The sequence below is a fragment of the Chrysochloris asiatica genome, unplaced genomic scaffold (assembly GCF_000296735.1).
Source record: "Chrysochloris asiatica unplaced genomic scaffold, ChrAsi1.0 scaffold00163, whole genome shotgun sequence".
Classification (NCBI taxonomy): Eukaryota; Metazoa; Chordata; class Mammalia; order Afrosoricida; family Chrysochloridae; genus Chrysochloris; species Chrysochloris asiatica.
In genome coordinates, this window is record NW_006408681.1 from 2,003,519 (window position 1) to 2,019,427 (window position 15,909).

Below are 15,909 nucleotides of genomic sequence, written 5' to 3' on the forward strand. Positions count from 1 at the left end.
CGAACTGCTGACCTTAAGGTTCACAGCCCGATTCATAACCACTACACTACCAGAGCTCCTTAAAATGGGGCTAGAATTTGCTCAGTGAAGGAGGCTTCCTGCGGAGCCTCTGCATTACATAAGACCATAGGTGGAATCCTGAACCCCATCCAGAATCTTCTGAGGTGGGAAATTTCCACTGGAAAGGACAAGTAGACCAGCCTGAAGCAGCACGAAGAACAGAAGATATTTCTTGAAAGAAAGACCAACAGGAAAAACAGAAAACAACAACAGAAATCCAACTGATTACCACAAGAACAAACAAGTTGCGTGCCCAGGAGACATCAAGGCAAGTGGTTGTGTCCTCCTTAGGGCAAAGCCCCTTCCAAGACTGAGTCTCAATGGGAATACAGGAACAGATATGTGCTCTGACTGGTGACTATGTTGGTCACCGATAAAGGGAAGTGAGGGAAAAACAGCAATGAAGCTGCAAGCTAAGTCCAACCATGTTCAATACACTCCTGTGAACCTGGGTGGCCAGCAGTTTGGCAAGCAGTTTGGCCAATAGTTTGGCAAGTCCTGGGGACTCCTGGGCCCAGAGTCAGTGACATAGCCACAGAGGACCAGAGTGGAGAATGAAGTGTCCAGCTGATAAGAAGAGAGGGCATATGCACAAGAACACCCACACTTACAGACAATACCCAGTTGACCTGGTTCAATGATTGGATGATCAGAGCTCAACTAGAAGAAGAAAGAAGAGGGAAAAACGTGTAATCTGATAAAATTTGATGACCTTGACCTACACTTATGGATCCAGTAGCTCAAAAGAGGGAACAAATCTTTACAGTGAGGATCATTCCCATCCCCTCAATACACAGGGTAGACAGGGATGGGCAACTTGGGCATTGGCTACCCAAATGGGGGGGGCTACAAAGGCAAGAAGTGACTGACTTACTAGCTTCCAAGAGGGAGCCTAGATCCAGAGGATGTGGAGTAAGGTAGAATCTCCAACGAGTAGTATCCAATTTGTCTGGGTGGGACTGATGAAAGGAACTGTGGCTAGAACTCATGTGGTACAATAGTGAATAATTACTATCAGGACTGACTATGAGGGTTGGAAATGTAAAGGTAGACATTTTGTCGCAAAAGGAGGGGAGTGGTTGACTTTGCAATCCAGGAGCTGTGGCCCCTGGGACCATCCAGGGAGAAAAGAGGAGTGCAAGACTCTACCCAGAGAAACAGTGATAACAGTGATGCCAGTGATGGAGGCAGAGACGATGACATGGAGAGATGGAGCAGCTGGGAACTCTGGACCCAGAGAGTGAGAGGGGCTGTGTGCTGACGATTAGGGGGCAGACTTGTGGGGTGTACCCTTTGGTTGGTTGATGATGCATGGAGGGGATTGTAACCATTGCAATGAAACGATATATGATAGGATGTTTGTAAAACTAATGTTCTCCCATGTAAACTATCACATAATTCACAATAAAACATTTAAAAAAACAAAAACAAAAAACAGCTGGTGGGTCTGAACTACTGACCTTGTGGTCAGCAGCCCAACCTTATGGTTAGCAGCCTATTGCACTACCAGAAAGGGTCAATAACTTGCCCACGGTCACTGGGCACTCGTGAGACCAGGACTGTATGACTTAGTCTATGTTTTCTCTGTTACTGTCTATGATATTTACCAGTTAGGAAATGACAAAGATTTGAAACCTAGGACTTCTAACCTCAAATGTTCTCTTCTCTGTGCAGCATTCTCTGATCATCACTGTCTCCTACTCTATACCATCACTGTCTCTAACCCCATGCAAGTGAACTCCCACTACTAAATCAATTATTGAATTCTTTTATTGTATTTTTTGCTTATTCAGTTCAATTCATACAACTTTGGGTGCTGGAAGGGCTGGAACAACATTTAGCTGGAATAATATTCTTATTCATTAGATTTTTGGTTCAAAACTAGTAGGCACAATAAATGCTCGATAAATGAATATAAATGAAAAAATAATATCCAGTGTTTTCTTAGAATGTGTCTGAGAATTACAAGTATACTATATATTCATTTTAGACAATTAGAGAAGTTAGATTAAACTGTCATTCTTGGCATTTAGAAATGCTTCTAAAAAAAATCTGAAGCAAGGACAGAGAAATTATGAATATGATTAAGGCCAAATTGTGATAATATAGGACTCTGACAGTATATGTGAAAACCTGTATAATCTATATAACAGAAAGTTTTAGGTATCTAAGCCTATATATTCTCTGCACATAATATGCAGTGTAATCTGTGACATTCATTCTTTCTGTATTTCCAGTCCTTAGTAGAGGAAGAGAAAAATGCAAACAGCCCTTGTGTAGTATCTTTAACCTACTGAAAAGCAAAGCCACTTTTGTGTTTAAGATTGGAGAACATGTAGTATGATAAAGGAGGTGTGTGGCGATACTTCAGACTCATCAGCACTGTGAAATGTTAAGATGTCTATGCCCTCAACTGCTTTACTGGGATATATAAATACAGCATCCCTCTGCAACTTTTCATAAGCCAAAATGGCATGAAGTGAAGAAGCTAATTAATTTATATGGGAAAAATGTTTGAGCTTTGGAAGACCGAAAAATCAACCTACCAAATCGTTATCAAATACCACATAAAACCTAAATTAATGCTAACTTATAGTGTTCACAGACACTATTCAAAGCTACGGCAGCTTGATGATAAGATGCTTAGTATGGTTCCGGGGGCAGGAGTTTGGTGACAGCACTGTAGCTGTTGATAGTGTGTGTGGCCTCTTTAATGGCTCACTGCAAAACAAACACGGAATGCTAGTTTCACCTTTCTCCTTTTTTTATTAAATGAAAAAAAACATCCTCTCTGAATTTCTTCCACTTATTGAAAACAGGTCTTTTGTAAAAAGTGAAGTGGTATAAAGTCAACTGTTGAAAAGTAGGGCATACCTGTATATGTTTTTAGGTCTTTGTTTTCTCTTCTCCTCCCACCTGCTTTCTAAGGTGTCTGCACTCCTTTCTCTATTGCCACATTGTACGGAGCTACTCCTGATGTGGAACTATAGTATCAGCACTGGACTACTAACCACAAGTTCAGCAGTTCAAATCACCAGCTGCTCCTTAGAAACCCTATACAAGGTCGCTATACGTAGGAACCTAATCAAGGGTACTTAACAACAAACAACATTGCTATAGTAAGAAAGTGAGTCCAGAGGCACTTCCTAGCCAGCACAGCTGAGCAGATGCTCAGATATTCAGAAACATAGAGTTCCCCACTCTTAGCAAGGCTCTGAAAGATTAAGCTAGTTTCCAAATACCTGTATCTTTCTTCCAGTTCATGCAGCATTCAGACACTAATGACCATCTTTGTTTTGTAAGGAAAAGCAAGTCAAAATCTGATTCAAAACTGTTAGAAGGTAAGAGGCAAAAGCCTGCTTAACAAAATGATCCACTCATAATTAGAGAAAAGTGAATAGTTTTAAAAAAAAAGAAGAGGAAAAACAAAGCAAAAACCTTGGCATTCTCTTTAAATCATGTTAACAGGAATCTGATATTTGCATAATTCTTGGGATTCAGCTTCATGCTTTTACTTTTAGTTATGAGAAATTACTATGAACTAGTATCAGTAGTTCATTAGGAACGTTGAATTTGTCCACACCAATGAATATTAACCTAGTCAAAATTTTTAACCAGTATCAACTCCCTTCTCCAGAGTAAAACATCAATAGTATCTTTTATACATTATTCTAAGCTTCAATGAATTAAAACCTTATCCATCACAACTCCCATTGTTTTATTTTTCTCCTTGCTCAGGCCCTTAAAAGAAAGAAATGGATCACAATAAAACAATGATCTGCTGAGATCTACTCAACAAAGCATTTTCCAGTGTGTAGTGGTTACGAATCAGGCTGCGAACCTTAAGGTCAGCGGTTCGAAACTACCAGCCGCTCCGCGGGAGAAAGATGAGACTTTCTACTCCCGTAAAGATTTACACCCTCGGAAACGCTGTACAGGGTCGCTATGGGTCGGACCCGACTCGATGGCACTTAACAACAACAACAACAATACTTGTCTCAAAAGAACTAATTCAATCAAACCTCACACGTCAATTCATCCTTAGGTCTTTCTGACCCTCAGTCAGAAAATTAGATTTTCACTGTAATCTCTAAAAATATTTTGATAAAAACAAAAAAATTAATTTTTTGTCTATTTTAAGCCAAGATGGACACATTGATTGTTATAAATACAGGTACATCATTGACGGATAGGTCAGGGACCTAAAAAAAAATTTTTTTTTTTTAAATCTGAGGCTTAAAGTTCAGGCTTTAAGGAGATCATAAAGTGAGCTGGATTAAGGCCAAGCATCAAACGAGAAATTCCCAGAGGCAGAAATGTCACAGTCAGCTTTACCCTTGGAGCCCATCACCAGCCAGGCCACTTTCTCCCAAGGAAGAGAAGGGGCAGTTGTATCTCTGTATGGCCTGGAATCTATTTTTTGTCATTATGAGTAAAGTAAATCTGATGGAAACTCTATGCTTTTTGAGAAAGTCTCTGATTTCTTTCTCTGAGACACTTCTTCTTGGTGTCAGCTGAAATTAAATCCTACTAAACAGAGGTCAGCTTAACTTTTCAGAAACTACATCCAGAAAGGAAAATTCTGGCCTCCTGATAATAAGATAAATAAACTGGTATAGTAAGTGTCAGGCTGATGGATTTAAAAGCTGGACGACCAACAACTGAAATGTCAGAAAAGCATTCCCTTACCAGTTTTGATATTGATGGCAAAAAAATTCTGAGGGTTTCCACTTGTAATCCTGTATGTCAGTTTTTCATTGGAGCTGGAGTCAGGGTCCTCAGCTTGGATCTGAATGACAGATACATCCTTTGGAGAGTTTTCCACCACAACAGGATAATAAATAGGTTCTGAAGTCAGTGGGGCATTGTCATTTACATCTTCAATTTCAATGAAGACCTCAATAGTGGAATAGAGTGGAACTACACCCCGGTCTGTGGCATACACTGTCAGCCAGTATGAGCCCATTGTCTCTCGATCAAGAATGTCTGCAGTAGTGATGACCCCTAGGAGGAAACAGAGAGAGCAAAAATGAAACGCGTTAAGAAAACGATCCCAAATTTAGAAGGGCTGTCTAAGTAAAGGGAGTCTTGGTGGTGCAGTGGTTAAGTGCTCGGCTGCTAACCAAAAAGGTCAATGCTTCAAACTCACCAGCTACTCCACAGGAGAAAGATGTGGCAGCCAACTTCTGTAAAGATTTATAGTCTTGGAAACACTATTGGGGCAGTTCGGAATTAACTTGATGGCAACTGGTGCTAAGTAATCTTGTTGCTGTTGTTACATGCCATTGATTTGGCTCCAATTCATGGCGACCCTCTATAATGTTCCCAAGGAGCAGCTGGTGGCTTTGAATTGCTGACCTTGTGATTAGCAGTCCAGTGCTTATCCTACAGTGCCACACTTTGTATATTTAAAAAAAAAGAAATCCCCAGTATAAGATTAAATTCAAATGCCAGTTTTTACATTAAAAAATGATTTTCTGTGGGACTGTATTAAATTGTTCTTGTACCATTTGTAACGTATTATTACTTTGATAAATTAGCTTGAATTTGGGAGAATAAACATGTCACAACACACACACTGAGAGAAAACAATACAGAGCAGTTCGTGATCTAGTGGTGAAAACAATTCCCATGTTGCACGGGAAATCTGCAATATTGATCTCAGTTTGACCTAATATTGCATTGATTTCCTCTGCAATAAAAAGTTTTCCCAGGATGTATTAATTTATCTGTTAATTCACAAAATCATTTTTTCAAATGTTCGTTTAGCTGTTCTGCTGAAAACATTTTGCATGCAAAGATCTAAACCTCCTTCATACTGTTTCCCTGTAAATCAAATGACACAATTATCCTATAATCATCAGCAGCAGCCATGCCAACACACTTTCTTAATGAGCTTTATCCTCCTCAAGAACTCAACAGAGGCCTGAAGTAAATTTGGAGCCACTTTGAGAGATGCTTATGGACAATATTTTAAAATAAGAAGCAGAAAAATATCCGCCCTGCCTTTCCCATTTCATGGGTGAAGTGAGTGCCAACCAGGAAATCTAATGTCTTCCAGAAAAGCCAAAGTGAAAACACAGCACTCTTCTATGTCTTTACAGCCCTCACCATAATTATCAAAACTACAGAAACTTAGCAAAGGGACAAAATTATAACCAATGTCCACTATGATGGTATAACTCTGAGTCTTGGGTGATAAAAACTGTATAAGTAATCAAGATGCTCAAAGTGTGGAATTTATGTAAATCCCTATACTCTAAAAGATATCTGGGGAAAAGGACAAAAAATAGTTCTCTAACTCTGTCCTGAATCCTCTGAATTCTTTGTATTCTTGTTGAAGTTTTAACTAAACTTGGCACATAATTTGGCCTATAGTTCATGCATAAGCAAATTATCAAGTATAACAACTGTGACAAGAGTATAACATCTGTTCCTCCCTCCCCCTGAAAAAAAAAAAAAAAGCTGGAATATTCAAAATTGTCTCAAAGTAGAACAGTTCAGATATTTGAGGGGAGATAACTCAAATAGTGTTGAATTTTCAGCTCCAAAGTTATTCAGTAAAAAACTGCAGAGTTATGTTATGAGAAAAAGACAAGGTTAAATATCCATATATCCATACTTCGATATTTAATGATTTTCCTGTGCAACCATGGATAATAGATTATCCAATATGGCGCTAGAAGAGTACATAGATACCAAGAGTACAGAGAAAGAAGAAAAAAGGAAGAGTAAAAAAAAATAATAATAGTTTTAAAACCCATTTTTGTGTGTACATTCACTGAATGAATAAGAAGCTTTAAAAACTGTGTTGAGAGGGTAGAATAGCAACCACATTAAGGTCCAGAGAGGGCTCTGGCCAGGTGTGAGTATCACTAAGAGTCCAGGAAACAGGCTGGTAGTAAACACCAAAACCAGTTTCATGGGACACTCACAGCTATGGCAGCTGGGAGTCACCACACAGTCATGGGTGGTGCTGCCCCCATAAGAATAGGAGCTTTTCTGGTTAGATTACAATTCCACTACATCAGAAGAGGGATGGATGACAAGGAGTAAGCAATCTCTGAAACAAAGACAAAAAGTAGGTTGATTGTGAGCTATGGCGGGATTGATGGGTAGCAAAAAATCCTCAACGGACATCTGAAGATTTTTTTCACCTGAGACCTGGCATTTCGGCTCACAAGCATTTCCTAAATATTCTGCAGGACACTGGAGCAACAGAGATAAATGAAAAAGGATCTTTGTCTTCAAAGAGTTCACAGCTTTGCTGAGAGACAGATTTCTAATGAGAACAGGTACACTGAGGGGATAATTGCACAGCCTTATCTGGTTTAGACTGATATCCTGGAAAGGGCAGGGACTACAGGGCCAGAAGGCAGTGGAAGACATGGGAAATAACAGTTAATAAACATCTATAATTTACTATGAGACTTGCAACACAATCTACCTATAACAGAAACTTGATTATTCTGTCTTATAAATGAGGATTGTTGTTGTTGTTGAGTGCCATTGAGTCGGTTCCAAATCATGGTGACCCTGTATAGAGTTTCTGAGAAGCAGTTCGTGGATTTGAACTGCTGACTTTGTGGTTCTCAGTCCAGTGGTAATCCTACAGCACCACACCAAGTTCCAACTTGCCACCACCTGCCTGACAGTGGAGAACTGTATGCTGCCTTGATGTAGCACAGGTCTCAGTACAGCTGCTAGAATAATACTGACTAGAGAGAAAGGTAGAGAGGGCGGTGGCTCTGGAGGATAAGCACTAGACTTCAAACTACAAGGTTGGTAATTCAAACCTACCAGCTGCTCCATGGGAGGTGAGGTTATCTACTGCAAAGATTTACAATTTCAAAAACTCTATACAGGGTTGCTGGGAGTCAGAACCAACTCAATGACACTTAACAACAGCAACAAGAAAAAAGGTCTGACCTAAAGATTTCCTAATTCTGAAGTTAGCCACTGAAAACCATATCAGTCACAACAATCTGATCCCATTGTGTATGGTGTCACCATGGGTCAGGGCTACTTGAACAGCAACTAACAACAACTTAGACAAGATCCCATAGTTAATTGTAGAACTCAATTCTATCTGTCTTATGTTATAGCTACAAATCCAGGAGAGATTACATAGGACCTGTTTGATTCTGGACACAGTATTCAACCCAAATAAGCTGAGATTTGCTACCTTTCTCTCAGTTTTGCGGTGACAATTAAATGTACACAAAAAGCTTTGCAAAATGCTCCCAACACACTAGATGCTGAATACATATAAAATAATATGTAATTAGTAACCAGACCCCAAAAAGTAAAGGACAATCTTGAGACATGAGAAGTGTGAGATGGATTGTCAATTTAGATGCTTTTCCTTCCCTGGTCATGACACTATTACTAGTCTGTTTTAATTGCCTGTGACATGGGCATTTTCAGGAAAGTACCTGACCTATTCAGGGAACAACAAAGTAAGGTCCCTAAGAAGAGAATATAACCAAAATAACAAAAATAAAAATTACTGAAAATAAAAAGAAGGTTCGGTCAGCCTTGCTTGTCAAGTTTCTGACTACTCATGATGTGCCTGTGTACATGAACACAAATATAGAGATGTGCACTCCAGAATTGCTTTTTGATCCCTGAAAGTCACTTAATTTTCTCTTCTTCCACCTGTCAAACTTGAAGATGATAAATGACAGCCATTGGACATTAAAGGGCTTTTGAGTTGTCATTGAATGAAAGGCATACACGATTACAAATTAAAATATCTGGATGACATTTTACTCTTATTTTTTAATGAAGGATCAGACATGTCCTCTGAAAATGTGAATTAACTCATGAAAAAATAAAATTTATATGGCTATATTTAAGAAGTCCAGAGTATAGCGGTTTACCCAATGAGCTGCTAAACATAAAGTCAGCAGTTCGAATGTACCAGCTGCTCTGTGGGAGAAAGGTTCTTCCTCCATAAAGATTTACAGCCTCAAAAACCCTTTACAGGTTTGCTATGAGTCAAAGCCAACTCCATGGTATACTAATACTGCCACCACAGCTATTTTACTTACTAAATGGAAATGAAAATGAGTATTCTGGACTTGGAACACACTGTTCAGGCATCAATTTCATGATCCCTAAATCTGAAGACAAAATGGAAAGAATGACTTTGAAATGTGTGAACAAGATTATTTTAAGACTCATTCATGGCTACACATTAGCCATCTTAACACAATAAATCTAGTGATAACATGTCTCCAGTTCCCCTGTGATAAATGGTGAGCTACAGGGTCACAGCTGAAAATATAAATACATGTGGTCTTTTCTATCAAGGCAAAACCAAGGCTTGCCAAAATCAAGCTACAAGCCCTTTATTTTGTAACAACCAGCAGCATTATGCTTATCCCAGCACTATTTACTGAATGGTTGTGTCCTTGGCAGTGTGATAGGTACAATATAAGTACTCTTCGCTACTTTTGAGTTTTTAAATTAAAGTATAAGTGAAATCCAATAAACTGCATGTATTTAAACAATTTGTCAAATTTTGTCATCCATGGTAACAATTACCACAAATCAGGATAACAAACATATATACCAATATATCTGTTATCCCCAATATTCTCCTGCCCTTTTGTAAGCCCTCCCAAATCTGCCAATAATTGCTCAACCAGTCAACAAAAAAGCCAGATTTAAAACCATGTTCCAGTCAAAATCCAGAGCAGTTGTTAATTAAAATACTATAATGTCTTCTTGATCAATATATGTAACAAACTCAAAAAGGATATCATATCTAGAGAACTTTGTTTCCTGATATTAAGTGCTGTCAACTTGGTTCTGACTCATAGTGACCTCGTAGAGGGTTCCCAAGGAGTGGATGGTGAGCTTGAACCACCGATCATAAGGTTCAAACCAACTTTGCAGTCCAGGCTTACCCTAAAGTGCCACATCAGGATTGATAGAGAAGTGATATTAGTTGATCAACTTATATTCAATTAATATCACGCTTTCTTAATTGAGATTTCGTTATTGATTCTGTGGAAATCATTTCTTTTAAGTGTCATTTGGTACATATCATTACAAAATAAAAAGAAAAAAGTATGGATTCTTTACAGAGTGTCTGTTTTGATTTATAGAATTACATAAATATATACATGTCTGTGACATATCTCTGGGTCCAAAGATATGACACAAACCTGGAGTGTCTATCTCTAGAAAGGATTCACCTGTTACTAGAAAGAAGGTACTATGAAGTTGCTTAAGTGCTGTAGAGTCACTGCCTGCCACAGTACCTGGCACATAGTCAACACTCCATAAATCAGTGTTTATGAATGTACTTGACTCCAGACACTGAGATTAATTTATATTACTGAAAGTTTGCCTCAACCAGTCAGACCTGGAAGGAACTTGAGAGAAATTGGGTCCAACATGCCACCCAACACAAGCATCCCTTCCACAACCTCTCTGATCGGGTATCAAGTCTTCGCTCTGAGTCAGGTGACAGGACACTTAGTGCTGAGAAAGCAGTTTAAAAATGCAGGGTTCATCACATTGAGACTTCTATAATTTCTGATCTTATTTCTGCCCATACTCTTCACCCACACTCCAGTATAATAGAAGACAGGTCTACAGACCACCTTTCATCCCTGACAGCTCTTCAAATATCAAAAGATGCCTTCCCTACCAGGATTTTTCTCCTCCAAGCTAAGGATTCCTTCCTCAAATATCAGAATGTGACTTCTAGCCCTTCCTCCACCCTCATCTCCGTCTCCAAATCAACAGGATATGACCTCTGTGCATTCAACAAATATGTACTGAGAATAATGATCAATTGTTGTTGTTGTTAGGTGCTACTGAGTAGGTACTGACTCATAGTAACCTTATGCCCAACAGAACAAAACATTATCCAGTCCTGGGCCGTAACAACCTCACAGTTGTTACTGCTGCCATTGTGCTAATCAATCTCATTGGCGCTCTTCCTCTTTTGCGATGACCTTCCACATTACCAAGCATGATGTCTTTCTCTAAGGACTGGTCCCTCCTGATAATATGTCCGAAGTATGAGAGATAAGAGTCTGGCCATCTAGGCGTCTAAAGAGCATTCTGGCTGCACTTCTTCCAACACAGATTCGTTTGTTCTTTTGGTAGTCCATGATACTTTTAATATTCTCTTCCAACATCACTATAACTCAAATGCATCAATCATTTTATGGTCTTCTTTATTCATTATCCAACTTTTACATACATATTAGGTTATTGAAAATACAATGACTTGGGGTCGGGTGCACGTTATCCAAACAAAAAGTCATCCCCAGTAAGCTCCCAGCACATGCTAGGTAGTGCTGTTCAGACATGGGTACATCTAGCCTTCACCATTCTTACCTACTACTGACAGGAGTCCTGTTATGGTGCTGTAGGGAAGCACCGTAAGACTGGTGGTTCAAACCCATCAGCCGCTCCTTGGAAACCAACACAATAGCACTTAACATTAATAACTGAAATGCTCCGATTAACTTAAAATGAAACATTCACCTGTATGCTGAGATTTATGAACATGTTATTTTCAATATTTTTTCAGAAATAGGGCTAGGCTTTTTAATGTTCATTTTTTAACAGCTTTATTGAGACATATTACAGATACCATACAACATACATCTTAGAGTCCTTCTATGGTGCTATAAGGATAAGCACTGGACTGCTAGCTGCAAGATTGGAGGTTTGAAACCACCAGTTCCTCAGAAACCCTATATAGAGTCACTATGAGTTAGAACTGACTTAATGATGCTTAACAATAGCAATGAAACGAACCTTAAATGGGTGAATTGTCTGGTATCTAGATGATGGTATATTTGTAGATATTAGCAATAATCACTACAGCCCATTTTTCAAACATTTCCATTGCTTCAGAAAAAGTCCTGTAGCTGTGAGCTCTCATGCCTTTATTGCCATTCGCCATCCCTAAGCAACCGTTAATCAATTCTCTACCTTTATAGACTTTTCTAAGCACTCCTGGTAGTATAGTGGGTTACAAGTTGGGCTGCAAACCACAACGTCAGAAGTTCTAGTCTACCAGTCGCTCTGCTTTCTGCTCCTGTAAAGATTTGTAGGCTTGGAAACCCTTTACAAGGTCATTATGAGTCAGAACAGACTCCACAATGCACAACCACCATCAACACCATAGATTTCCTTGTCTTAGTCCAGAAGTTCAGCTGAAACGTGTCCACCATGAGTGTCCCTGATGGTATTTAAAATACCAGTGGCATAGTTTCCAGAATCACAGCAACATAAAAGCAGCCACAGTATGACAAACTGACAGACGAGTGGTGGATCAAACAAATCTGTTTTGGAACAAGTATAGCCAGAACGTGCCTTAGAAGTCAGGATGGTGAGAATTTGTTTCTCATACTTCGCACAGATTATCCCTGGAAAAGGCTATCATGCTTGGTAAAGTGGAGGGTCAGCATTAAAAAGAAGACTCCAATGAGATGGATTGGCACAGCTGCAGCAACAATGGTCTTAAGTATGGCAATACTTGTGAGGATGGTACAGGACAGGACAGTGTTTCATCCTGTTGTGCACAGGGTTATTATAAGTTGAACTGACTCCATGACACCTAACATAGATTTTCCTAGTCCCCATTTAATATGAATGGAATCGTATAGTATGTGATAGACTCTTGCGACTGGCATTATTTACTTAGTATATTTTAATGCTCATTCACATTGTAGCATAAATTCATCCATTTTATGACCAAATAATTTTACATTGTATAGCTATCTCATATCTTGTCTATTTACTCATCAGTTCTTGGACATTTGGATTGTCTCCATTTTTGGGTTATTTTAAGTAATGCTGCTTTAAACATTCATGTACAAGTTTCTGTATTGCCATATGTTTTTATTTCTCTTAAATATACATTCAAGAGTTAAATTATTGTACAATACAATAACGTTGTGTTTAATCACCAGCAATGAATAAAAGTTCCGATTCCTTCACATCTTAACCAATTCTTGTTACCTAACATCTTGAGTCTAGCCATCCTAGTACATTGAAGTAGTATTGTATTACACTGTTAGTTTGTATTTCTCTCATAATAAATGAAGAGGAGCATTCTTTCAGATGCTTATAGGCCATATATACTCATATAACTTATTTGGAGAAAGGCTTTTACATATCCTTTGTCCATTTTTAAGTTGGGTTAATTGTCTTTTTATTATTGAGTGGTAGAAGTTTTTTATCTATTCTAGACACAAGTCCCTTATTAAATATGTTGTTGTTTTTGTTAAGTGCTGTTGATTCGATTCCAACCCATAGTGACCCTGTATAGGGTTTCCAAGGAGCAGCTGGGAGCTTGAACCACCGACCTTGCAGTTCAAACAACTTTGCTGTCTGACACATTAGCCCAGAGTGCCACACCAGGACTCCTTGTTAGATATATGATTTTCAAAATGTTCTCCAATCTGTGGGATTTCTTTTCACTTTCTTAATGGTGTCCTTTGAAAAAAATATGTTCTTCCTTTTGATGAATCTCAATCTAAGAATTTGCTATGTTATGTCCTTGCATTTTTAGGTCTTAGGTTCATTTTGAGTTAATAGTTTTACTAGGTGGATGGATGTAAGGGTCCAACTTCACTCTGTTGTATGTGGATAACCAATTGTCTAGTAGTTATCCCATTTGTTGAAAAAATATTCTTTCCCTATTAACTGGGCATGGTGCTGCTGAAAATCAGTTGACCATAAGTATATAGGTTCAATTCTGGGTTGTCAATCCTACTCCATTGATCTTTATGCCTATATTATCCTCAGTGGTACACTAGGTTGATGATCAATTATGTTCTTATTTTTGAGATAGGCATATGCTTATAAAATTGTTCTTTTCTGTTTCATATTTATTTGCTGTATAATAAAAGCAACATCTCAAAACTCTTATAGCATCTTAATATTTAATTGTATAATCAGATAAGCAGGCAGCATTTATTTATCCATTTATTTATTTATTTGTTACTGCAAGACTGTGCACAGCATGAACTGTTCCCAGCATGAAGCACGTGTTAGCTATAACTGTTCTTTTTAATTCACAAATATATTAGGTAGAAATTATATATACACTGTGCTCATATAATCAGCTCTGCTGTTGTTGGTAACTGTCATAGAGTTGGTTCCAATTCATAGGGACCCTATTTAGAGTTTTCACAGAGCAGCTGGTGTGTTTGAACTGCGGACCTTGTGGTTCACAGTTCAGTGCTGATCCTACAGAATCACACCAGATGATAAAGAAAAGATGTAAGGACCTGTTTATACTCAGATAACTAACACAAACTAAGCTGCTCATCTAATCAACTCTCCAGCTATATTCCAACAGGCCATAGCCCAGGTCTCAGGTGACATGATACCTTCAAAAAATGATACCAACACTCCCCACAATTCTACAACCTTACAATATGTGGGTCACAGAATGATTTGGGTGGTGTGTGCTTATAATATGATGAATATGTTGTTGTTGTGTCAGGTGCCATCAAGTCGGAACCAACTCATAGAGACCCCATGCACAGCAGAACGAAACAATGTCCGATCCTGGGCCAACCTCACTACTGCTGCCACACTTGATGCCATCAATGATGCCACCTGGCCAATCCATCTCGTTAGGGGTCTTCCCTTTTTTCTCTGACCCTCCACCTTATGCAGCATGACATCCTTCTCCAGTGACTGTTCCCTCCGGATAATATGTCCAAAGTATGAGAGACAAAGCTAAGCCATCCTGGCCTCCAAGGAGCATTCTGGCTGCACTTCTTCCAAAACAGATCTATTGGTTCTTTTGGCAGTCCATGGCACTGCCAAGGTAAGTAGTATATATTTTAAGCCATTTTAAAGAAAAAATAAAACCTTTTAAAACTCCCTGATGGCATCTTCTCCAATGTTGTTTTGTTAAGTGCTGAGGAGTTGGTTCCGACTCATAGCAATCCAGTGTCGTGTTTTTGAAGAGCGGCTGGTGAGGCTGAACTGCCAACTTGGTGGTTCAAACCGACCTTGTGGTCCTGCGCGTATGCTACAGCACTAGATACCCTTAATAGATCGGGTTTACTTACATATGATTTATTTAAGTCTCCTATTTCATCATCCAAAACATTAACTCTCAATGCTTGGTACATTAAAAAGGAATTAAACTTAAGAAATAATAATCATAGATTCACAGGAGGTGCAAAAGCACGTAGAGGGATTTCTTCTGCAGCCTTCACCCAGCCTCTCTGAGTGTTAACACTTCAATGTCATTGTAAATTGCTTTTCCTAGAGAATCAACCTAGTCCTCGATTTATTTCTGAGAGTACACGGAATTCCTTCATGCACTCCATATCCACTTTGAATCAATCAACACTTGCTTGCCTCCAGTAAAATCACAGAGATACTATTTTTCGTTCATCTTCTATTCATCCCTTAAGTTGTGGAAGGCTCTTAATGCCTTAACTGGGATCAGGGTTTTTCACAGAGTGTGGTAATGATGAAGAAAGACCAGGAATTTTATCATCATAGACCCAACAAGAGCCATTCCACTCTTGGTATAAAAACCCTAACTATCAACAAATCTGGACTGTATCACACAATTGTAAAGAGCAAAAACAGGATGAACTGAGTTTAGTGGACACATTGCAGTGGATAGAATTTAATTTGGATGTTTATAATACTTAAAATATATTTTATAGTATACATACTAGACACAATGATACACTAGATGTAGTGCTATAGGATAAAGTCCTGGACCTCAAGGTCAGATTGAGCTACAAGGTTGGTGGCTCAAGCTCACCAGCTACTCCTTGGAAACCCTATACAGGGTTGCTATGAGTCAGACCTTACTTGAAGGTACATAACAGCAAC

General features: G+C 38.8%; 1 protein-coding gene across 1 annotated transcript in view; it reads right to left on the reverse strand.

The window, feature by feature from the left end:
- FAT3 (FAT atypical cadherin 3) overlaps positions 1–15,909 on the reverse strand; it is a 740,800-nt gene that overhangs the window by 499,234 nt on the left and 225,657 nt on the right. Inside the window, exon 2 of the mRNA XM_006871207.1 lies at positions 4,750–5,064. Within this exon, the coding sequence (XP_006871269.1) occupies positions 4,750–5,064 (315 nt within the window). The remainder of the gene's footprint in view (positions 1–4,749; positions 5,065–15,909) is intronic.